The sequence below is a fragment of the Ambystoma mexicanum genome, chromosome 5q (assembly GCF_040938575.1).
Source record: "Ambystoma mexicanum isolate Mex_15411 chromosome 5q, UKY_AmexF1_1, whole genome shotgun sequence".
NCBI classification, from domain to species: Eukaryota; Metazoa; Chordata; class Amphibia; order Caudata; family Ambystomatidae; genus Ambystoma; species Ambystoma mexicanum.
Window position 1 is genome coordinate 672618600 of NC_090933.1, and position 23773 is coordinate 672642372.

The following is a 23773-nucleotide window of genomic DNA, read 5'->3' on the forward strand; positions in this document are numbered from 1 at the left end:
ACATGCAAAGAACCAAAACGCTGCTCACCCCGGCATGCATACCTCTGAGCAACAAACAGGCCCGCTGGGAACCAGGACTCAGGGCGCCGAGCCGAGTCGCGGCCGGGCCCTAGAGAGGGGGAGCCACTTGCTTCACACACAGCGATCGCCAGAGACGAGAGCGGGGCACGCATCGGCGGATCGCGGCTGCCGACTTGGGAGAGCCTCCCCCTTCCGCATTGACTTCAGCCCACCCGCGAAGACTCCCGCGGACTGGGCTGGTGCGGGCCCCTGAGACCGTGGAGGGCCGCATTAGGGCTGTGCGGTCACCATCCGTGCACGGCAGCCGCTGGGAGGAGAGTGGGCCCATGCCAAGTCCAGGCCCCCCCTCCTGGCTCCTAAGACACCGTACGCGAGGTCGGGGCACCGGTACTGCGGCCGCGACTCGGGGCTAAGGAGCGCCCCCTCCCAGTCTCAACCTACACGCAGACTGCGGAGTGCCCACGAGGGGCGGAGGAGGCGAGAAGTCGCCGCGGTGGTGTGCCCAGCAGCTGAACACCCGCACCAGGTACGGAGCATACTGGGGGGGAGCATACACGGACTGGCAGCAGCCCAGGTTGGCCAAATACACTCTGATCCAAACCGGACATTTGAGGCGCAGAGCGGGCTGAGGGAGACGAGCCCAGTCCACCTATATCCGTGACACTAATCCTCCTTCCCCCCAGCAACTTCCCCCCTATCATCCCCTGCGACTGCAGCCTACGAGAACACATCACCTGGCTGAGTCCACCGTGCTGGAGCTGTTTCCCCCCCGGTGGTGAGCGCACGCCAGCCACTAACTTTGGTGCCTGATTCCCAATGCGGTCACTCTGTCACCGGGGAGAGCACGCCAGTCCTCCTCACCCGACTAAGATCCTCCAGAGACCTACAAAAAAGAGCAACCTCCCCGGGAGTCAATCGCCCAAAGTGCTGCTTCTGGTCCTGCAGGCGCAGTTACCCCACAAACTACTCCAGTGTATTTTTACCCCTGCCTCTGAAAGCCTCCAGCCAGCGCAACCACTACCTGCCATCAGCATTCGTTACAAACCGAAGCCCTTGACCCCAGCCCAATGTGGAAAACAGACAGGTCCCAAAGGAAATTGACCTTTGAATCCGGTGCACTCCCCAAAACCCCCAGGCTCCAAGAGGACCCAGTACCTATCGCAAGCAGCACCCCCCAGATGGATGAGGATACCTCCTCCACAGATATCAAAAGCCTCTTACTGGACCTTAAAGTCGGCTTTGGGAGCCTTAATTACAAAATGGATGGGCTTGCATCAAAGGTGGATCTCCTGCAACATAGAATGGATACCCCCACAGAACGCCTCAATGAGGTGGAACAATGTGTCTCGAACCTAGATGATGGCACGGCGACCCTGGCGGCCAAAGTAAACTGACTGGAAGCCCAAATGCTAGCAGCTAACGCCAAATGCGAAGTCTTGGAGGGTCGTTCCAGGAGGAATAATATTGGAATCATTGGGGTAAGGGAACATCAGATGCAGCAAAAAATTGAAGACTTTGCACTACCCTCTTTGGTTGTGAAGCCCTCTCCCACATGTTTGTGGTAGAACGGGCAAACAGGATCCCCTCCTCCAAACCCATTCCGGGGGCACCCTCCAGGACAATAATCGCCAGACTACTAAATTATAAAGATTGTGACAACATCCTTCGCCTAGCCAGGGAAAAGGGTGATCTAAATCATGATGGAGACAGAATACACTTCTACCCAGATTTCTCCCCGGCAGTCCAGGCACAACGAAGATCCTTCACCTCTGTCAGACAAAGGCGCAAGGAAAATCAACTCACCTACTCCATGCTCTTTCCAGCACGACTCAGAATTCAACACAACGGCAAAGTCCATTTCTTCCAGACGCCAGAGGAGGCCAACACCTTCCTCGATAGATCAGGATGCCCCGGGCCAAACCCCAATCAAGCAAGAACGCAACGAGAGAGAGCAAACAGAAACCCACCTTAAACAGCACGGGATCGACGTCCTATAACATGCATAAAAGAAACCCACCGACCCGACCGAAATACACATGGGAGTTAATCACTCCAAGGCCGTGCAACTTGGGAGGCCCCCTGGTACCCCTTGCACAGCAAAAAGTTCTCAAACAAGTTCAATGTTAATGGGAGGGAAAGCGGGAGACGGACACGCACTGTTGCGGTTCAGTTTCCAATGGCATAAGCAAACGGGCCAGTTGGGGGTCCCGTTCCCGTGTAAGGAAGCCAGAGAATGGGATTGGGAATGTGCCTTTGACCTGCCACACCCCGCCTCACCCCCCAGTCACCGCACCGGACCAAACCTTCCACACCAGACACTGATGAACTCCCCCAAGATCAGCAAAACACGCCTCCCCCGGAGTCCTACGTCCCTACTGGAGGAATACAACAACATCATCAGCCTAACCATCCATACCGGACGAACAATTCAAAGTCGCCACATGGAACATTAGAGGAGGCAACCTTATGATATGATATGATATGGTATTTGTAACGTGCCTATACACAAGTGTTTCAAGGCGCGACGAGGAAGGGAGGGGGAACAAAGGGAAGACAGACAGCGATCCTACTAGGCCTGGTGTCATTCAGATCGCGCAAGTGCATGGGTAGTGGGGAGGGGAAAAGTGCAAGGGGAAAGGGAGAGGGAAAGTGCAGTACAGGGGTAGTAGAATAACAAGATAAATAAGGGCCAGCTGGTGGCAAGTGCAAGGTAAGTGCAGACAAGTGCTGGGCCGGCCAGAGAGCTGCAGGGAAGGAAGGAGTGGGTGTGCTGATGAGTAGAATCTCAGTCTTGCTGGCATTAAGGCAGAGGTCATTGGCGGCACACCATTCATGGATAGCAGGCAGACAGTCAGAGATGAGGGAAGGAGAGGAGGAGGCTGAGGGTAGCCTGAAAATGAGCTGGGTATCATCTGCATAGCACTGAAAGTTGGGGCAGAGAGCGGCGATGCGGGGGGGCAAGGAGTGCCAGATACTGGTTGAACAGCCAGGGAGAGAGGTTAGATCCCTGGGGGACACCACAGTAGAGAAAAAGATGTCAGAGAGGAAGGACCCCAGTTGGACCTGGGAGGGTTGATTGGAGAGGAAAGAGGTCAGCCATGCCAGGGCCTGACCAGTGATACCCAGGTTATCACGGAGATGGTTGAGCAGGATGGCATGGTTGACAGTATCAAAGGCAGAAGAGAGATCAAGCAAAATGAGAACACACGGAGTGTTGGAGTCAAGGTTGGAGAGCAAGTCTTCACGGATGTTCAGGAGAGCAGTTTCCATGCTTCTGGCAGCTCTGAAGCCAGACTGATGGTCATGAAGACTACCAACAGATTCAGCATGGAGATTAAGCTGGGAGATGGCCAGTTTCTCCAGGAGCTTACCCAGGAAGGGAGTGATGGAGATTGGGCGATAGTTAGCCAGGCAGGAGGGGTCGGAAGAGGGTTTCTTAAGAAGAGGGTGCACAAGGGAGTGCTTAAGGGGGGATGGAAAGACTCCAGAGGCGAAGGAGTGATTTCAGAAGTCAGCAAGGGCAGGTGCCAGGGAGTAGATGTGGTCCTTGATAGTTTTGGAGGAACAAGGGTGTACCTGTTTTGACGAGACTTTCATAGATCGGACTTGTCTGGAAACCTTGTCAGCAGAAAAAAGGGGAAAGGCAGAGAAGGAGGGAGGGGTGGCTGAAGATGGAACAGATGAAGAACAGGGAATAGAGGGAGGTTGGTGATAGGAGGAGAGAGAGGACAGGATGTCCTGAGTTTTTGAAATGAAGTGAGAGGCCAGTACCTTCCCTCTAAAACAACGATGATCCTTCAATACCTAAAGAGACATGAAGTGGACGTTGCCCTGATTCAGGAAACCCACCTCCTCCATGGAAGAGAGCACCAGTGGGCCAGAAACTGGGGGTGCCACAGGTACTTTTCCTCCTTTTCATCATACGCCAGGGGAGTGGCAATCCTGATTAACAGCCAAACCGGCTTTTGGATGTTAGACACTGAGAGGGACACCGAGGGTAGAGCACTGCTAGTGAAGGGGATCATTGCCGGCAAATAAATCATATTCGTCAACTCCTATGGCCCCAAAGTAGACGGGGCAAACAACTTCGACTGGGTGCTGAAGCATCTCACAATGCATACTTCAGCGACAATCATCTGGGGAGGCGACCTAAACACTGTTCTCGACCCCATGAAAGACAGATCGCGAAGTACGACACTACCGACCTCTAAAACCAGCCTTCAAATACAAGAAATATGCAGACCCTATAACCTAACAGACACCTGGAGACACAACAACTGGAATCAGCGTGACTACACGTTCTATTCGGCAGTCCACATCACCAGCTTCAGATTGGACTATCTAATGGTATCCTCCAGTGGCCCCCTCCGCTGGGAACAATGTCAAATCTTACCTAAAACCTTTTCCGATCATTCACCGGTTACTCTCATATGTAATCTATCTGCACCGAAATCCCGGCTACTTCAGTGGTGCTCCAAATCCGGATCCTTACAAGATCAAGCATTTTCATCTGAACTTCAAGAAGAAATCGCAACCTTCCTAGACATAAACCTAGGCACAGTCACGTCTGCTGGCACAATCTGGGAAACTCTGAAATGTTTCGTGAGAGGGGTCTGCCTTGCCAAAGAAAATGGAATCATTCAGCTGATCCGGCGAGAACTCACCGCCAGTGAGGAACGACCGAAACAACTTGAACTCAAGCTATCCGCAGCACCCAAGCAGCACTTAAGGAGGAGCTACAAACGTTCAGGACCATGGCAGAACAAGAGCTGAAATTCCTAGGCCGCAACACTCAAATTCGTCAATATGGTGAAGGCCAAAGGCCCGGAGCCCTCCTGGCAAGACTGATCAGAGCCGACCGGAAGCCGACAATGGGCGAGAGAATACACTCCAAACACAGCACGCTTGTGCACACTGACGAAGAAATAGCTGAAGAATTCCAAACATACTATCAAGACCAATATACATCTAAATTTAATTCGAACTCGGATGCCCTAAACAATTACCTCAAAGACACTGAACTCTTCTGGGTAGAAGGAGAACTACGCAAACCACTTAATGAACTCATCACCCCAGAGGAAATCAAGGAAGCCATTAAAACCCTTCCTAATAACAAAGCCCCGGGGCCTGATGGTCTTACCGGGGAATTCTACAAGGCCTTTGCTGAAACTCTCGCCCCTTTACTCACAAAAGTATACTACGAAGCTTTAGAAACAGGTTCCCTCCCACAGTCGCTCCACGAGGCCAACATCATCCTCTTACATAAGGCAGGCAAACCCCCAGAAGAGTGCGCATCATACAGACCCATCTCTTTACTCAACCTTGATAATAAAATACCGGTAAATATTCTCACAAACAGGTTGCTGATGCTGATGCTGAGCCTCGTACTCGCAGATCAGGCCGGATTTGTGCCTGGACATTGTACGACATTCGGCATCAGAAGGCTTTTCGGCATTATTGAGGCCCTTAACCCCACTAGCCAGGCTGTAGCGGTTCTGCTCGATGCCGAGAAGGCCTTCGACTCCGTGGAATGGCCCTTCCTATTTGCTGTACTTACACAGATGGGTTTGGGGTCCCGCTTCATCAAACTCGTCTCCTTAGTATACAATGAACCCCAAGCCACAATACTGGTAGGTTCGGTGAGATCCGCTCCCATCAAACTACAGCGGGGCATCAGGCAAGGGTGTCCTCTCTCCGTGCTAATTTTCTCATTAATAATGGAACCTCTAGCGTCGAAACTTCGAGCTCAGCAACTCCACAGGGGTCTCACAATTGGACCACACAGGTTAATTATCTCTTTATATGCAGATGATGTGGTGCTATTCATACATGACCCTGTAGAAAACCTTAATCCAATTATGAGGGAAGTAATTAAATTCGGGGCGATATCAGGATTAAAAATGAATCACACAAAATCTATTATACTCCCACTCATGCCAAATACCACACAGTTCACCGACGACTATAATTTTGTATGGGAAACCTCAAAGGTACGATACCTGGGGATACAAATATCCTTGAAGTATCATGACATATTTCAAGACAACTACGAAACAGTAGCAAAAACACTACAGGAAAAAGTGAACAGGTGGAAATCTCTCCCACTAACCTTGTGGGGAAGAGCCTCACTGGTGAAAATGGTCATAGTCCCTAAATTATTATATTTATTCACCAACATCCCAATTCTAGTCCCACAATCCTTTTTGAAGAAAATCAAAAGCCTTTTTCTTGACCTCCTATGGGCGGGTAAGCCAGCTAGGGTCGTTCGCTCAACGCTGATACTGCCAGTATCCAACGGCGGACTAGCCCTTCCCGACCTAGAAAGATACTTCTGGGCAGCCCAAGCACAATTCCTTAGCTTTTGGTATGCCACGCATTCCATCAGACCACAGGTGCAGATAGAACGGGCACTAGCGACTCCCAGTTTATTAAGGGCCGTCATTATCAGCCAACTCCCAGTGCCTGTCGACATGATGAACGTGGTCCTCACCACATACGCAATATGGAAAAAACTATCACAAAAATATACAAGTACAAGTGAGATACTCCCCCCTTCTCCCAATCAAATTTATTCCAGGAATTCCCCTCACCTCGGAAAGAGTCTTCCACCAATGGGTGGATAAATTACAGATAAAGTCATTAGGAGACTTTTTCAACGAAGGCTCATTCATCACACCCCAACAAGCTACTGAAAGAGGAGGTGACACACCACTAGACAAGTTCATTTACTTTAGGACCAGATATACCCGGCAGGCCCTATTTCGTACTTTTCCGCAACAACCTCCAACTTGGCAGTTGCTACACAATGTGATCATAGGCCAGGGCGCCGGCAGACTAGTTTCATCACTTTATAAATCCTTCTTATAAGACACGTTATCCATCGATACTCGTACGAAATCCAGATGGGAAAGGTCCCTCCAGCTAACAATCCCAGAAGAGGAATGGTGGTACATACTGAAACAAACCCAAAAAATAGCCCTCAACACACCCTTCAAGCAAATACATTTCAATTACCTACATTAGACTTACTTCACCCCTGCGAAAAAGATAAACAACACCCAGACCAGCCAGCAATCTGCGAAAGATGCGGAAACTCCTCAGCAGACTTATTCCACCTCACTTGGGACTGTCCCAAACTCACCCCGTTCTGGTCCCAGGTCCTTCAGACCACGGCAGCAATAATAGGAGAGGAGATACAACCCACCCCAACGGCAGCATTGCTTGGGATGACGAAACAACTCTCACCTGGTATAAGGAAACTAGCAGGGCTATTATTAACACTGGCTCGAAGGAGAGTGGCCATGTCTTGGGGCAGAGGTCCAACCCTGTCGGTGGCAAACTGGCGAAAAGACATTCTATACTGTCAGGACGTTGAATACGAATTTATCAGAACACTTCCCCAGCACGCCCGCCCACCCGACATCTGGGGGCCACTGGTGTCTTTCTGACTCAACGAAACAGACGAGAACACTTCATCAGCAGCTTCAGAGAGACACAGTCCCCAAAACGGTGACTCTTAACCTTAAAAAATATAGGATCTAGCCACCAGCAGACGGCACATCAAGGGGACAGCACCTCAGCATTGACTTTGGTGCGGGGGGAGGGAGGTGTGGACGGGGAGGTTGGCGAAGGGGAGGGCGGGAAGGCACTTGGGTGTTTCACCCCACAATGGGGTGACATTGTTGTAACTGTTCTTTTATGAAAAAATCACCAAAAATAAAGTTTTTAAAAAAAAAGACCCTCTGCATCATTCAGTAGGCTTTCTGGGGCATCGGACCCCACTACATCCAACTTTCTCTCCCTAAATACCTTCCTGCTAGAGTCCTTTTGTCATGGTCATGAAGTCAGGGGCACAGGCATGCAGGGGTCGCGTTCACAGGAGACCTGGTTGGACACTGTCCTGGTACCTTTGGCACCAGGCTCATGAACAAAAATAAACAAGAACATCCATTTAACACCAAAAAGCTTTTATTATGGACATAGCACTTCAGATACATTAACCTTGAACATTCCATCCATTAAGCAGGATGCATTAACCTTGAACATTCCATCCATTAAGCAGCCCCAGGTGTATTCTTGGGTGTGGTTGCTAATGGATTGCCTTTGTACATGCTCACTCTCTAGGAGTGGCAGGGTGTGGCTGGTAAACCGGCCCTAATGGGCGTGCCCACGATCTCAGCTATATAAGCTGCCCTGATTCTCAAGACAGACGCTTTACGTTATTCTGCACTTGCAAGCAGCGTAACGCTCACCGTCACCTGAGGTCAGACTTACCTTTGAAGATCCTGCTTCCTGGACATCCTGCTTCCTGCCAGCATACTTACCAACTGGGGGAAGCTGTTCTTACATGTACATCTCTTTGGCGAACCAAGTATTCATCTTTGCATTTTCCGCAATGCCAAAATCTTCATCTTGGCACCGCAGCATGACCCGCTCCATCGTCGACAGCAGCGTCTGCAAGGAAAAACAGAAGACAAGATTAGACATCGTAAAAACAGTCAGTTTAAGGTTACACTTCGCCATACTTCACACTTTCCTTAAACCATCACTTACCTGCTGTCGAACATTGCGGTAGCATCCATCTTCCATCCGGCCGCATCTCGCGTCTCACAGCTGCATTGAGGCCGCATTTCCATCTAAGGGAAGAAAACAGAAGAGAGACATTATTGCGGGCATAAATAGGAGCAACATATAAAGACATTAAACAGAACGAACAGCATCACAAGAGCTCAAGAAAGACTTACCAATCATAAGGAGAAGCATAGTCGCAGCTGGACTGGGCTAATCCTTATCAGGGATCAGTGAAGGAACTAGATCCTTTTCAACGCGCCCCTGCCAGAAGTAGCAGGACGGAGAGCTTATCTTCCATAATTCACAGGTGAGCTTTATGGGCCGGCGTATGCTCACAGAAACTGTACTTTGGGGTGAAGGGTTCGAGAGGTACAACAATCACAGATTGGCGCACTCACACACTCTTATCTCCATGCAGGAGCAGTATCACCATGTTCCACCGCTGACAGCTTTTCTACTGAGGGAGAGGCTTGAAGGGGGTGATTCAAGTTCAGGGAGGGCTGCAACGGTGCCCCAACGCATCCGCAGAAACCAAGTGAGCGTAACAGAACGTGAAGCCTCTAATACTCTCTGCCTGGGTGTTGTGGAAACTTCGGATACAGATCAATTAGCCCTCTTACTAGGGGAATTATGGGCAGAAGTACATGCTTCAAGACAGGAAACCAATGAATTACGGAGGGATTTTATTGTAACTCGAGAAAGAACTGACGAATTAGCAAAACGAATGCTACAAGCACAAGCAGGACATGTTCCATTGCCTGGAGTGACCCATTCTTCTTATTCTTCCACACCACAACAATCAACACCGGTTCAGGTGGTTCTTCCAGGAGCAGTGCCTCTAGCCCCTCCCGAACACTTCATCAGCGACCCAAACACGTTCACTGTATTTATGAACCAATTTTGCCCTCATTTCTTGTGCAGACCAGGAGCCTTTCCTAATGACCAAGCCAAAGTGGCGTTTGTTCTCTCGTTTTTAGGAGGTAGTGCGGTGGACTGGTATATACCTTTGGTAAATCAAGATGACCCTTTACTCTGGAACTTTGGGAATTTCCAACATGAGATGGAGAAATTGTTTGCCTGTCATACTCAAGGACAAGCTCTGGACAACAAGTTGCTGTCACTCAGACAAGGGAGTCAAGATCTATTAGCCTGTATTGCAACCTTCAATTGTCTCATAGCCCAGACCAACTGGCCAGAAGAGAAGAGGACTACACTCTTTTACCGAGGGTTACATGGAGAACTTAAAGAATCCCCCTGAGAGGTGTGCGGACTACATAGACCTGACGGTGCAACTCGATCATAGGTTGCAGAATCGGAAAATGGATCGAGCTAGATCAGAGGGACGGTCAGTTTACGTACGACCTTGTGAGAATCAGACTAAACCACATGAACAGTCTGAGCCAATGCAAATTGGTGGATTATGAAGATCCCTTACCAAAGCAGAAAGGGAAAAAAGAAGACAACAACAGCTTTGCTTATATTGTGGACAAGCAGGTCACTTCCTCTGGTACTGCCCGGTAAAACCACCCAAGAAAACTTGGGGCAACAGACAAAACTGATGAAGAAGAAGAACAGAACTCAGGAAATACCAATGCCCGGCAAGTGTAGGGGTCCGTTTGTCGAGCATGAAAAAGGAATCCGTACAGACCTCACATCTAGTCCTTCCAGTGCATTTAGTGAATCACAAGCAACCATTGAAAATACATGCCTTGGAGCCATATATTGATTGTGGAGCTGTAGGTAACTACATTGACCAAGATTTGGCCCCCTAAATAGGCCTTCCTCTCCGACAGAAGCAGAAATCAGAAAACATGACTGCTGTGGATGGTTCTCAGCTATCATCCGGCCCGGAGACACAATACACAGAGAAAGTCAAGCTTCTGTGTCAGGACGGGCATCAAGAGGACATTACTTTCGATCTCATCGGTGCTCCTCAGTTCCATATGATATTGGGAATGCCCTGGCTGGAGACCCACAATCCTAGGATCGACTGGCGAAAACGAGTTCTGACATTTCCTCATGATTGTGCCGACACATATTATAAAAAAGATGACACCAATCTGAAACCGAAGAAAGGAATCGTGTTGGGCCTCATCAGTGCCTTACCGCTTGAATACCAAGATTATCAGGATGTCTTCAAAAAAGAGCAAGCCAACGTTCTGCCCCCGCACAGACCCTACGATTGAACTTACCTGGATCAGTACCTGGCGAACTGTTTCATTCGCCTGTCCAAGTCACCTGCCTCCTCACCCTTATTCTTCGTCCCTAAAAAGGAGGGGGACTTAAGAACTTGCATCGACTACAGGGCTATCAATCAGATCACAGTAAAAAATCGATATCCTTTACCACTTATACCAGAGCTCCTGGACCAAGTGAAACGGGCTCAAATCTACACAAAACTGGATTTAAGAGGAGCATACCATCTTGTAAGAGTAAAAGAGGGAGACAAGTGGAAAACAGTGTTCTGCATGAAGTACGGCCTCTTTGAATACCAGGTCATGCCCTTTGGGCTATGCAATGCCCCAGCGGCGTTCCAATTCTTTATGAATGATGTACTCCGTGAACTACTGGACGTTTGTGCTCTTTTTTACATTGACGACATTCTTATCTACTCAAATTCCATGGAAGAACATATAGGCCATGTCTGGGCAGTCTTAGAGAAGTTTCGACAACACCAATTGTGTGTCAAGTTGGAAAAATGTTTTTTCCATGTAACCAAGGTCGAGTTTCTCAGATTCATGCTCACACTATAAAGCGTACATATGGATACATGAAAGTTGGATGCAATCCTCCAATGGCCCTCACCAACATAAAAAGAGTGCAAAGCGTGCTCGGATTTGTCAACTTTTACCGTCGGTTTATACCTGGGTGTTCACAAATTGTACATCCAATTACCTCCTTGTTAAAGAAAAATCAAAGGTTCCGCTGTTCGACAGAAGCTGAAGCAGCCTCCCAGAAGTTAAAAAGTAGCATTCACTACAGCACCAGTCCTTCAACACCCACGAACAGACCTACCTTACATAGTTGAGACACATGCTTCAAAAATAGCCATGGGAGCAGTATTGTCACAACGAGACCCTGAAACAGGACAACTACACCCCGTCGCATTCTGATCCCACCAATTTTCAGCCCCCGAGTTGAACTACACAATCACAGAAAAGGAATTACTGGTGATTAAAGCAGCATTCAAGGCCTGGAGACATTACCTTCTTGGGGCGAGACATACGGTCACTGTCATCACGGACCACCGTAACTTGCAATACTTGAAAACCGCCAAAACACAATCCTGGCGTCCACTTTGTTGTGCTCTCTTTTTCGTGGAATACGATTTTGTTATCACTTATAGACCTGGAGTACGCAATGGGAAAACAGATGCTCTATCACACATGAGTGAAGAAAAATAGGCTTTTACAGCATCCGACCCCGTGGCTATAATTCCTGAGGAAAGGATTCAAACCAGAATAGCTGCCACCACGTGTGTGGATGACCAAAGAACCAGTTTGCAATCCCCAATGGATCAATCAACACGACAGGAATGGCTGTTAAAAGGTAACCAGTACACCATCGAAGACAATCTACCATATTTCCAAGGACTATTATATGTCCAAGTCCAAGAACTGCAAAAGCAAATCATCACAAATTACCATGATTCATTAGTGGAAGGACACCCAGGAATAGCCAAAACTCAGGCTAAGGTAAAACAAAACTACTGCTGGCCAACCTGGCGAAAAGACATCGCCCAATTTATTGAAACTTGCATTGTCTGTGCACAAGACAAGCCTCAGAAACAGAACCCTGCTGGCTTACTACATCCTCTAACAGTACCGCAAGCACCTTGGCATACCCTGTCGATGGACTTCGTCACAGATCTTCCACCCTGCAATGGATACAACACCGTATTAGTCGTTGTGGATTTATTCTCCAAAATGGCCGATTTCATCCCTCTGAAGGGACTCCCAACTGTGTCAACTCTCACTTCTGTGTTCCTAGAGCAAATTGTTCAATTTCATGGATTTCCATCAATATTAGTATGTGATAGTGGAACACAATTTGTTTCTGCCTTTTGGAGAAAGTGTTGTACGATTGCCAAAATCGATCTCCGGTTGTCCACAAGCCATCACCCTCAAACTGATAGGCAAACTGAACGAACCACCCAAACTTTAGAGAAATATCTCAGGTGTATGTTGCAATAGTCTGAGGATTGTTGGAAAAATATACTCTGGATAGCTGAGTATGCATACAACAACTCAGTTCACACAAGCACAGGGCAAACTCCATTCTACACTGTGCACAGAAGACATCCGAGGACATCAGTATTTCATCCACCCGATACCATGGAAATGCCAGCCATAAAAAACATGCGTAAAACCATCACTGAGGTTCTTAAGGAGGCGACAGAGCATCTGACCAAGGCTAAGGAAAAACACAATCTGTTTGCTGATCGACATTGGAAGGAAGCTCCCGCCTACCAGATTGGAGAAAAGGTGTGGTTAGCATTCAAATATATTCCCCTTAAGGGGCCAAGGTCTTTCTGCCCAAGATACCTGGGCCCCTATACTATAAAGTCCATAATCAATCCTGTCACCATGAAATTGGAGTTACCATCTCACATGAAAATTCACCCTGTATTTCATGTCTCGCTCCTCAAACCAACAAAGTCCAATACACTGCTTAGTTCTCCGCCAGAGCCCAAAGTAATAGATGGAGAACCAGAATATGAAGGCAAATCCAACCTGGAGTCCAAGGTGGTTCGATCAAAATTGTATTACCTAATTGACTGGAAAGGTTACGGACCTCAAGACCGAACTTGGGAACCCAGTGAACACGTCCATGCTCTACGTTTAATCAGACAGTTCCATCGCAATACTACCACCAAACTAGGACCTGGAGGAGAACCACCCTTGAGAGGGACCTTGAGGAGGAGTGTTGTCATGGTCATGAAGTCAGGGGCACTGGCATGCAGGGGTCACATGCACAGGAGACCTGGGTGGACACTGTCCTGGCGCCTTTGGCACCAGGCTCATGAACAAAAGTGAACAAGAACATCCATTTAACACCAAAAAGCTTTTATTATGGACATAGCACTTCAGATGCATTAACCTTGAACATTCCATCCATTAAGGAGGATGCATTAACTTTGAACATTCCATCCATTAAGCAGCCCCAAGTGTATTCTTGGGTGTGGCTGCTAATGGATTGCCTTTGCACGTGCTCACACTCTAGGAGTGGCAAGGTGTGGCTGGTAAACCGGCCCTAATGGGCGTGCCCACGATCTCAGCTATATAAGCTGCCCCGATCCTCAAGACAGACGCTTTGCGTTATTCTGCACTTGCAAGCAGCGTAACGCTCACCGTCGCCTGAGGTCAGACTTACATTTGAAGATCCTGTTTCCTGGACATTCTGCTTCCTGCCAGCATACTTACCAACTGGGGGAAGCTATTCTTACCTGTACATCTCTTCAGTGAACCAAGTATTCATATTTACACTTTCTGGAATGCCGTAATCTTCATCTTGGCACCGCAGCATGACATGCTCCATCGTCCACAGCAGCGTCTGCAAGGAAAAACAGAAGACAAGGTTAGACATCGTAAAAACAGTACGTTTAAGGTTGCGCTTTGCCATACTTTGCGCTTCCCTTAACCATCACTTACCTGCTGTCGAACATTGCGGTAGCATCCATCTTCCATCCGGCCGCGTCTCGCATATCACAGCTGCATTGAGGCTGAATTTCCATCTAAGGGAAGAAAACAGAAGAGAGCCATTATTGCAGGCATAAATAGGAACAACATATAAAGACATTGAACAGAACGAATAGCATCACAAGAGCTCAAAAAAGACTTACCAATCATAAGGAGAAGCATAGTCGCAGCTGGACTGGACTAATCCTTATCAGGGATCAGTGAAGGAACTAGATCCCATTCGACGCGCCCCTGCCAGAAGTAGCAGGATGGAGAGCTTATCTTCCATAATTCACAGGTGAGCTTTATGGGCCGGCGTATGCTCACAGAAACCGTACTTTGGGGTGAAGCACAGGAGCAGTATCACCACTTACCACCACTCACAGCTTTTCTACTGAGGGAGAGGCCTGAAGGGGGTGATTCAAGTTCAGGGACGGCTGCAACCGTGCCCCAACGCGTCCACAGAGACCAGGTTAGCATAACACCTTTTGTCTTTTACCTCTAACTCTCCGCAGATTATACATTTTTCCAAGGAGAGAATGGGAGTACGTCTCTCTCCTCCACAGGTGCCTCCCTCTGGAACGGCCTTATTGCCCCTCTCAGACGTTAGCCAGATCTCCTTAAGTTTCCAGAAGCTTCTCAAGACCATCCTTTTTCTCTTCTTCCTTCACTCTCCCCCTCCTCTGCCAATGTCCCCTCTGCCTCTGGACTGGCCCCGCTAGTCCAGTCTACCCCCACTTGGTCTCCCCTGGCCCCACCCCACAACCTGCACTTGCCCTCTGGGCCCCCCCCCACACTAGACTGGTTGGGCCTGCACCTCTGTAGCCCCCCCAGCTCCTTACCTTGCACTTAGCTCCTGGACCTTCCTCCGCCTGCACTGTATGCATTCCTGTGGCTCTGTCCACGTGGCCTCTCCTGGCACTGACTTTTCCTCACAGGCCCTTCCGTCTTGACTGGCACTTCCCCAATTTCCCTCTCCCCTGCACTTCTAGTTACTGCACTTGCATGATACAAATGTCATAAGGCCTAGTAGGACTGTTGTTTTTGTCTTCCCCGTCCCCCCTCTTGTCTTGTTGCGCCTCGAACCACATTGTGTATAGGCGCATTATAAATACCTAATAAATACAACATTTTAAAATAAGGAAACCAGCATAGTGAATAGCCAGATATCATGGGAATTGTAGTCCAAAATGTCTGGAGAGCAAAAAGTTGCAGACCCATGCACTAGGGGGATTTCCATGCAGGAGGAACGACTGGCTTCAGGGGCACGGCCAGCTTTCTATGGGTATATGAGTAGTCATACTCCCAGCAATCCCATATGTTGATTTTCAGCAGCTATGTAGCTGGAGTGCCTGTGAGTGCCTGGTGTGCAAGCCTTAAAGTGCCTGTCAATGTGAATTCTGCTGTTACGATAGTAATTTTAAGGATGGAAATGCAAGCTGCAGTCTGAAACAACACTGTCTCCATTACACATTCTCCAGTGCCCGATTTGCGAGAGGTCAGACCAGGCACAGGGGAATGATGTTGCAGATAGAGTGATTCTCTGAGCAATCAGAGATGCACTCCAGAATTCACCTTTCACTCTTCAGTAATATCCCCAAGGCACCAATTCTGTGGTTGTGAGGAATCTGCTTGTGTAAAGGCATTTGCTTCGACGGCTTCACCTTTGAGAAACCCCCACCCGGTGAACCCAGTGTTTTGATGGACGTTCATGTGCACTTGGCATTTACAAGTTCACAAACCTTTGCGAGAACTGCATGGCCTCCACCAGTAGTGTGCATTACCTCCCTTCCTGGGAGTTATGGGTAAAAAGGAGGATGGGACTCACAATAGAATGGCTGAAGTGTGCTTCATCACTCTGAGAGTACACATCTTAAATCCTGCTCATTCCACCCTGTCTGGCCCAGGTTATGAGTTATTGGTGGATCATCATGCACCATAGACACTTAGGAGGTGATGTCTGCCATTGTTATTGTCATTTGTCTCTAGCGTACTTCTGAGCTCTGCCAATTTTCAAAACCTAAGGAAAACAAGTCAAAGGGAGATGAGGTGCTTTAGCGTGGATCACATAATTTGGTCAAGTGGCGAACTCATGTTTAAGGCTAAGATATCAGAATCCCAATCCTGAGGGTTCAACCTTTAGTGTCCATTATTATCCTGTTTTTCATTGCCTGTGCTTCTGACGCATGATGTTTTTTAACTTAGAATTGGTGTGTCCACTTTTTTCAATACTGCATCGCTTGTACCGTGTTAGCTAAAGAAAATCATGTATTTGCAAGCTTTCATAACATCCATATCACTTCCTCCGGCATAGGAAGAAGGAAGCACTTGGAATAGCAGGACAGCTTACACATTCGCCTCTGGAATCTCTTCTCCGTTTGAACTGTGTTTCTGACCTGTGGTTCCTTCACAAAGAACCATATACTTCAAAAGTTACCCCCACATAACCCAGCCTAACAGATTTAAATGGGGCTCTGCAAACTCCAAGCAAACAGGCAAGGGAAAGAAACACTGTTGAGTCGCTTTCCGAGAGGTGTGAAAGGATGGGGTAGTGCCAGTCATGGCATGTGCAAACCTACTGAAGGCCCGTATGTTTTAGCCAGAGCTGGTTGTCCATATTGGCTGAACCTGTTGGCCATCATGCCCATCCATGTTTCAGCTTGGGGTAGGAGAGGCAGTCAGCCACATGTTGGACAATTGTATTTAAAAAATGATTCAGGTTGTTGGCCACATTTTCATGATCACCTCTCAAAGGCTGGTCGGACTGAAACAGAGGAAGCCATTTGTCTGGCTGATCCCAAAGTGAGGTTGGGGCGAACCAGTCATCCAGGTGTTGGGCTTGTGCCTCTAGAAGGCCGCTCGTGAGCTGGAACAATCAGTCATGTATTGGGCCTTTGACTTGTAAAGGCTGGTGTGAAAAGGATAATGCCACATTGAGAGTGTATTCCTCTACACAGATAAGTGGAAATCAATATAAATGTATACATGCAGATTATAGATATAGGTTGAAATGCAGGTCCAGTTTTTGCACTGTTTTCCTATACTTCCCGGTATATACCAGTGACCGAACGGCGCTGAATGGGGGTTCGGTGGAAGGTGTGGGGGAGTCCAATGTTTACTGTGCATCTATCCACAGACATGTTGCCTTCCCTGTTTGGGGTGCCCTCTAACACGTGTTGTTTTTCTGTTTTCCTCCTCGCAGAACGCTAAAGCTTTGCTGCAGAAGTAAGTACACAGCCTCGGCGTCTCTCTGTGTTTATCCTCTGACTGCCTGCTTTTTATAAGTCTCCACTTACGCGCAGCTGTCTCTCCTCACAGAATCACCGAAGCTTCCAAAGAACTGCAGATGGAGAAGATGGAGCCCGGGTACGAAAATATGAACAATTTCATAATCAACCTGAGCCGAGAAGAGCGGATAATCCGAGAAATAGACTTTTACAGAGGTAGGCCTGCCTTGCCACGTGCGGAAGCTTTCCGAAACCGCAGGGGTGCCCATTTTGTATGGTGATGCTCCAGAGCTGCCGATGTAGTAACGATTGTATTCCTTCCGGGTGATGCACTGATATCGTGATTTTTCCCACCTGAATAATATCTTTTTTAATTAGCTTCAGCAACAGTCCTTAAATGGTGCTATGATATAGGTGCAGGCTCCATTTTGTTGAACTGTTAAAAGGCGGCGGATGAACATGCAGAGCTGTGCCATGTGGGTGCGCCCACCTCCTCTGCAGGGCAGCTCACTGAGCCGGAAATATGCTCTTCTTGCTTACCCACTCCTCACAAGGAGACCAAGAGCATGCCCGCCCAAATTTCGGTATGTGGACAAAGCCTCTGGAATCCATGTTGATTGCATCAGTTTTTTTACACCTACAAATGTAGAATGATTTCATGACAAACCACTGTGACGTTGGCTGCCGTCTTTGTGTATGGCAGCCGCATTACAACCATGTGTGCGTGTATGTGCAGTGGTGATCTCAGCAGAATGCCTGGCTGGGGCAGTAAATGGCATTGGAAATCTTTCAGCTCTCCATTCCTTAGCGTTTTACTGAACCAGCCAGAAAAAAAGCAAAAATCCAGCAGGACCGACCGTGGATGTGGTGGCCCTGCACAGGCTTACTGCTCCCTTAGCAGTGCCTCATTTGTGGGAGTGCTTGCCAGGGCTCAGCCACAGCACTTATTTCTGAGCCCAGCTTCATTATGTTGTGCTATTTTGGCAACTTCATTATTTTAACTGTTACTCAGTCACAGTGATATAACAACCAACAACAGTGTGCACTGGCCAGGGCATCTGCATCCTGGGCTTGCTCGTTGTTTTTCAGAAACCTGATGACCCTGGTTAGTAGGGCAGGTCTAGTTATCCATTTTCATGAATAACAGTGGGCCTCATTATATGTTTGCCGGTCTGGGAACTACGGTACCGGTAAGCTTGCCGGTACTGTAGTTCCCAGACCGGCAAACTACGGGTTGTGCTCGCGGGTGCCTTTTTGCCCACCAGGTCAGACCTGGCAGGCAGAGCGGCACCCGTAAACACAGCATGTCGGATGCACCGGCACCATTGTAGACGGTGCTGGTGCATCCGACCTCCCCATTCTGCCCTATGGTGCCGAATGGGAATGGGGAGCATCCTTTTTCCGGTGCCCGCAAATGGGCAATTACCGGGACTGGCAAAATGAGACCCGCGGCAGCCGTGCCTGTATTACAGGCACAGCTACCGCCGAAGTCATAGTGAGGCCCAGTGAGTTGTAAGGTGACAATGCTGGGCACTGATGTTATCCATGCCCACACACTGCATGACACTGATACATATTCTATACTTTTATAACCAGCAGGACGGGTTGACAACAACAGGACAGTCACCAGCCAGCTGCCCCATCACAGGGGCAAGTTCAGTGAAAAGGCCAATATCGAAGAGTAGTGCCTGTCATGAGTGTCAACCTATGAAATAAGATCTTGTTGCAGTGTTTGACAGGCAAGTTCATCAGTTCATTAATGATTTTGCCTGCAATTCTACATCTATTTGCTATAGGAGGATAGCATGTTGAATCTTTGCTGTTTTTGTGGATAAAGGCTTAACATGCTCCATTTTCCACCAATAGGATCAGAGCAAAATGTTAAAGATGATGGGCCTCATTCGTTTGCTGGTCCTGAATTAACGTGCTGGTAATTCCGGTGACCAGCATGTTTCCGGAGTTAACTCAGGCACTTTATTGTCAATAAACTGCCGGTATTACGGGCACCAGGATTAATGGTGCCAGTAATACTGGCAATCCCCCATGGAGCCCTATTGGACTTCATTGAATGGGGATTTACCATAATTCCTGCCACCTGTAATATGCCGGTAATTCCAGCATATCAGGAGGCAGGCAATGGTAATACTGTTTGCCAGTATCCCACCGGATTTACCAGTGGGATACCGGCAAAACTGTAATGAGAGCCAATGGGCCTCATTACGACCCTGGCGCTCCCGTAATGAAGGGTGCTGGTACGGGACCGGCACCGTTCATTACGGGATGCCCTATTACGGGGTCCCCTAGCGGGACCCGCTCAGGACGTCTGGTCAGACCAGTTGTTAACAGGCCCGTTATTAGCTCCCTCCCCACTCCCATTGAGCCTTATGGGGGCTCAAATGGGAATGGGGATGGGTTTTTTCAATGAGGAATTACCGGGTCCTCCAATGTTGGAATGGCCCGGTTATTCCTCATTGAAGGAACCCGGAGCTGAAACCCGGTATGGAGGCAGCCATGCCCTTATTAAGGTCATGGCTACTTCCATACTCGTAATGAGGCCCAATATCTTTTAAAGAAACACTGAAACATGTATTTTATTTCAAGACGCAACTAATATTTTATGTTAATTGGTATCTGTAAATCACACAGTGCATCTATCACCCTGAGTGAACAAGTGGGAGATGCAACTTTAATCCCAAATATGTTGACACTGCATGGAGCAGCCATGGGTGGTGTCAACAGTGGGCCTGGAGCTGCACACCCGATGTGTCATAGCATGCTAGAACATATTTGAGCCCTGGCACATATATTCTTGTGCCGTTCATCACCCGTTCCAGGAGCTGGAATGGGGGATAACAGCACGCAGGTCGAGTTATCGGCCTGCTCAAAGCAAGGGTGGATAACGAGGGCTCCGGGCCGTTATCCCCTGTTTCAGCCCCTCGAACGGGGTATGAAGTCCATTAGCACCCCAGGTTGCCAAAGCTGTAACCCAGGGGTGCTAAAAAAAACGATTTTCCTTCCTACAGCAGGATGCATCGTCCTGGTGTAGGAAGGAACATCCTTTTCCAAGATGGCCACCATGGACTGGGAAGGCGGGACTCTGTACAGAGCCTCTCTTCCCTTTCCATGGTGGCCTGCGGGAGGTAAACAATAGGAGCTGATGTGGCGGCGGCACCCGCTGCCACCATAATAACATAAATAGGGGTGGTGGAGGGTGAAAGAAAAAGAAAATGGGATGGAGGGTGGGGCGTAATATGGCTGCGGGGAGAGCCGGCTGTCAGGCAGGTTGGAAAGCGACCTTGTACTGGCGGTTTAAGCCAGTGTTACTAGCCACCTGATTGGCTGGCTCCCCCACCCATGGTGCTAATACAAACTATGCACAGTCCCTTAGATTTATCACTTCAATGTAAATGAGAATCATAATATTTCCCATTATGCATGCTTAGGTAATCAAACAAACACCAATATTGTGACACCTGAAAGTTGACACTTTTCCTTAGAAATGTTGATTTTAAATTGAGATGGTGGGTTCCATAAATGAACTCTTTGGAGTCCCAGAAGTATTGAATAAGCAGAAGGAACTTTTCTGGTGCATATGCATGAATAAACACAAAGCAGCTTTAAATGGTGTGAATGGTATAAAAGAGCAAATGTGTACTTAGATGTGAACAAAGTGAAAGGGGGTGAGAGAGAGAGAGAGAGAACGAGGGAGACGCCAAGGCACACAGGAAGAGAGAGGGCACAGAAAAGGAAGGTGGAGAAAGACGAGGCAGAGAGAGAGGGTAAGAGACAGAGAGAAAAAGTGAGAGGAAAAATGAGATTGAGCGAGACAGACGAGGCATAGAGAGGGAGAGCAAAAATGAGAGAGAGATGGGAGAGAGAGAGAGGGAGAGTAAGAGTGAGCAAGAAACAATGAAACAATAAAAGGAAAAGAGTGAGAAAGTCCCATTGACATTTTTTTTGTAAATCTGGTCCAAAGTGTGGAGTCGAGAGAAGAAAAGGAAAGAAAGACAGAGATACAAAAGAAATAGAGAAAGAGAGAAAGCTAGAGAGGGGGTGAACAAGTGAGGGTGGAAAATGAGTAAAAGGAAATGGGAGAGTGATTAGATGTGGTCAAAGCAAGAGAGTGAGATAAAGAAAAAGTGAAAAGCAGTGACAAGGAAGAGTCGGGGAGAGAAGGATGAGACAGAGAGCATGAGAGAGAGAAAAAGAGAGTAAGAGAGAAGAGGTAAAAGAGAGAGTGAGAGAGACAGATGGTGAAGAAAGAGGCAGAGTGAAAGAGAAAAAAGAAAGAGACAAAAGGAGAGCCAAAGGTAATTAAAGAGAGCGTGAGAGACAATGTTATTGAAAAAGATTTTTTTTAAAGGGATGACAATCAAAAAGGCTTCTTGACCTTTGTTTTGGAGGAACAGTTGCAATAAGTACGGGATTGGTGCACATGGATGGAGAGTGCTGAATATGCACAGTGTGTGGATCTGTGTAACCAAACAAAAGTAATGGGAGGTTAAAAAGTTCATATTAGGAGGAAGAAGGAGCTGGCTGAGTGTGAGCAGGGTGGTCTTAGGGAGGAGGGAGGGGAGGGTACGTAGGATGGAATCGGGGCAAGAAGTAAAGTAAGCAGGATTTCTAGTTGGGGCAAAGGTGCTTCTTGAAGAGGTGGTTCTAGGTCTCCTTTGTGGACTGCATAAGGTTCGGAGTGAATCTGAAGTGCAGTGGGTTGATGTCCACCATATGGATCTGGAATCTCAACATTCCTTTCTGATTGTCTTTTGCATAAGGTTCGGAGTGGATCTGAAGTGCAGTGGGTTGAGTTCCACCATCTGGATCTGGAATCTGAACATTCCGTTCCGCTGGTCTTTTGCATAAGTTTCGAGTGGATCTGAAGTGTAGTGGGTTGACGTCAGCCATCTGGATCTGGAATCTGAACATTCCTTTCCACTGGTCTTTTGCATAAGGTTCTGAGTGGATCTGAAGTGCAGTGGGTTGACGTCCACGATCTGGATCTGGAATCTGAAGATTCCTTTCCGCTGGTCTTTTGCATAAGGTTCGGAGTGGATCTGAAGTGCATTGGGTTGATGACCGCCATCAGGATCTGGAATCTGAACATTCCTTTCCGCTGGTCTTTTGCATAAGGTTCGGAGTGGATCTGAAGTGCAGTGTGTTGATGTCCACCATCTGGATCTGGAATCTGAACATTCCTTTCTGCTGGTCTTTTGCATAAGGTTCGGAGTGGATCTGAAGTGCAGTGGTTTGATGTCCACCATCTGGATCTAGAATCTGAAGATTCCTTTCAGCTGGTCTTTTGCATAAGGTTCGGAGTGGATCTGAAGTGCAGTGGGTTGAATTCTACCATCTGGATCTGGAATCTGAAGATTCCTTTCTACTGGTCTTTTGCATAAGGTTCTGAGTGGATCTGAAGTGCAGTGGGTTGACGTCCACGATCTGGATCTGGAATCTGAAGATTCCTTACCGCTGGTCTTTTGCATAAGATTCAGAGTGGATCTGAAGTGCAGTGGGTTGATGTCTGCCATCGAGATCTTGAATTGGAACATTCCTTTCCACTGGTCTTTTGCATAAGGTTCTGAGTGGATCTGAAGTGCAGTGGGTTGACGTCCACGATCTGGATCTGGAATCTGAAGATTCCTTTCCGCTGGTCTTTTGCATAAGGGTCGGAGTGGATCTGAAGTGCATTGGGTTGATGACCGCCATCAGGATCTGGAATCTGAACATTCCTTTCCGCTGGTCTTTTGCATAAGGTTCGGAGTGGATCTGAAGTGCAGTGTGTTGATGCCCACCATCTGGATCTGGAATCTGAACATTCCTTTCTGCTGGTCTTTTGCATAAGGTTCGGAGTGGATCTGAAGTGGAGTTGTTTGATGTCCACCATCTGGATCTAGAATCTGAACATTTCTTTCCTCTGGTCTTTTGCATAAGGTTCGAAGTGGATCTGAAGTGCAGTGGGATGATGTCCACAATCTGGATCTGGAACCTGAACATTCCATCCGCTGGTCTTGTACATAAGGTTCTGAGTGGATCTGAAGTGCAGTGGGTTGATGACCACCATCAGGATCTGGAACCTGAACATTCCTTTCCGCTGGTCTTTTGCATAAGATTCAGAGTGGATCTGAAGTGCAGTGGGTTGATGTCTGCCATCGAGATCTTGAATTGGAACATTCCTTCCTGCTTGTCTTCTCCCTCTTGCACTTTTGGGGCCTGAATCATTTCTTGGCTTGTCTTCTGGTGTGTTGGTGCAACCTGAGATAGTGCCAGGTAGCCAGA

General features: G+C 48.1%; 1 protein-coding gene across 3 annotated transcripts in view; it reads left to right on the forward strand.

Annotated features, from left to right (window-relative positions):
* Positions 1–23773, forward strand: part of TRIM55 (tripartite motif containing 55) — a 508360-nt gene that overhangs the window by 217621 nt on the left and 266966 nt on the right. For all 3 annotated transcript variants that reach the window (XM_069621126.1, XM_069621125.1, XM_069621127.1), the window contains 2 exons: positions 17473–17495; positions 17589–17713. In XM_069621126.1, coding sequence (XP_069477227.1) covers positions 17473–17495; positions 17589–17713 — 148 coding nt within the window. The remainder of the gene's footprint in view (positions 1–17472; positions 17496–17588; positions 17714–23773) is intronic.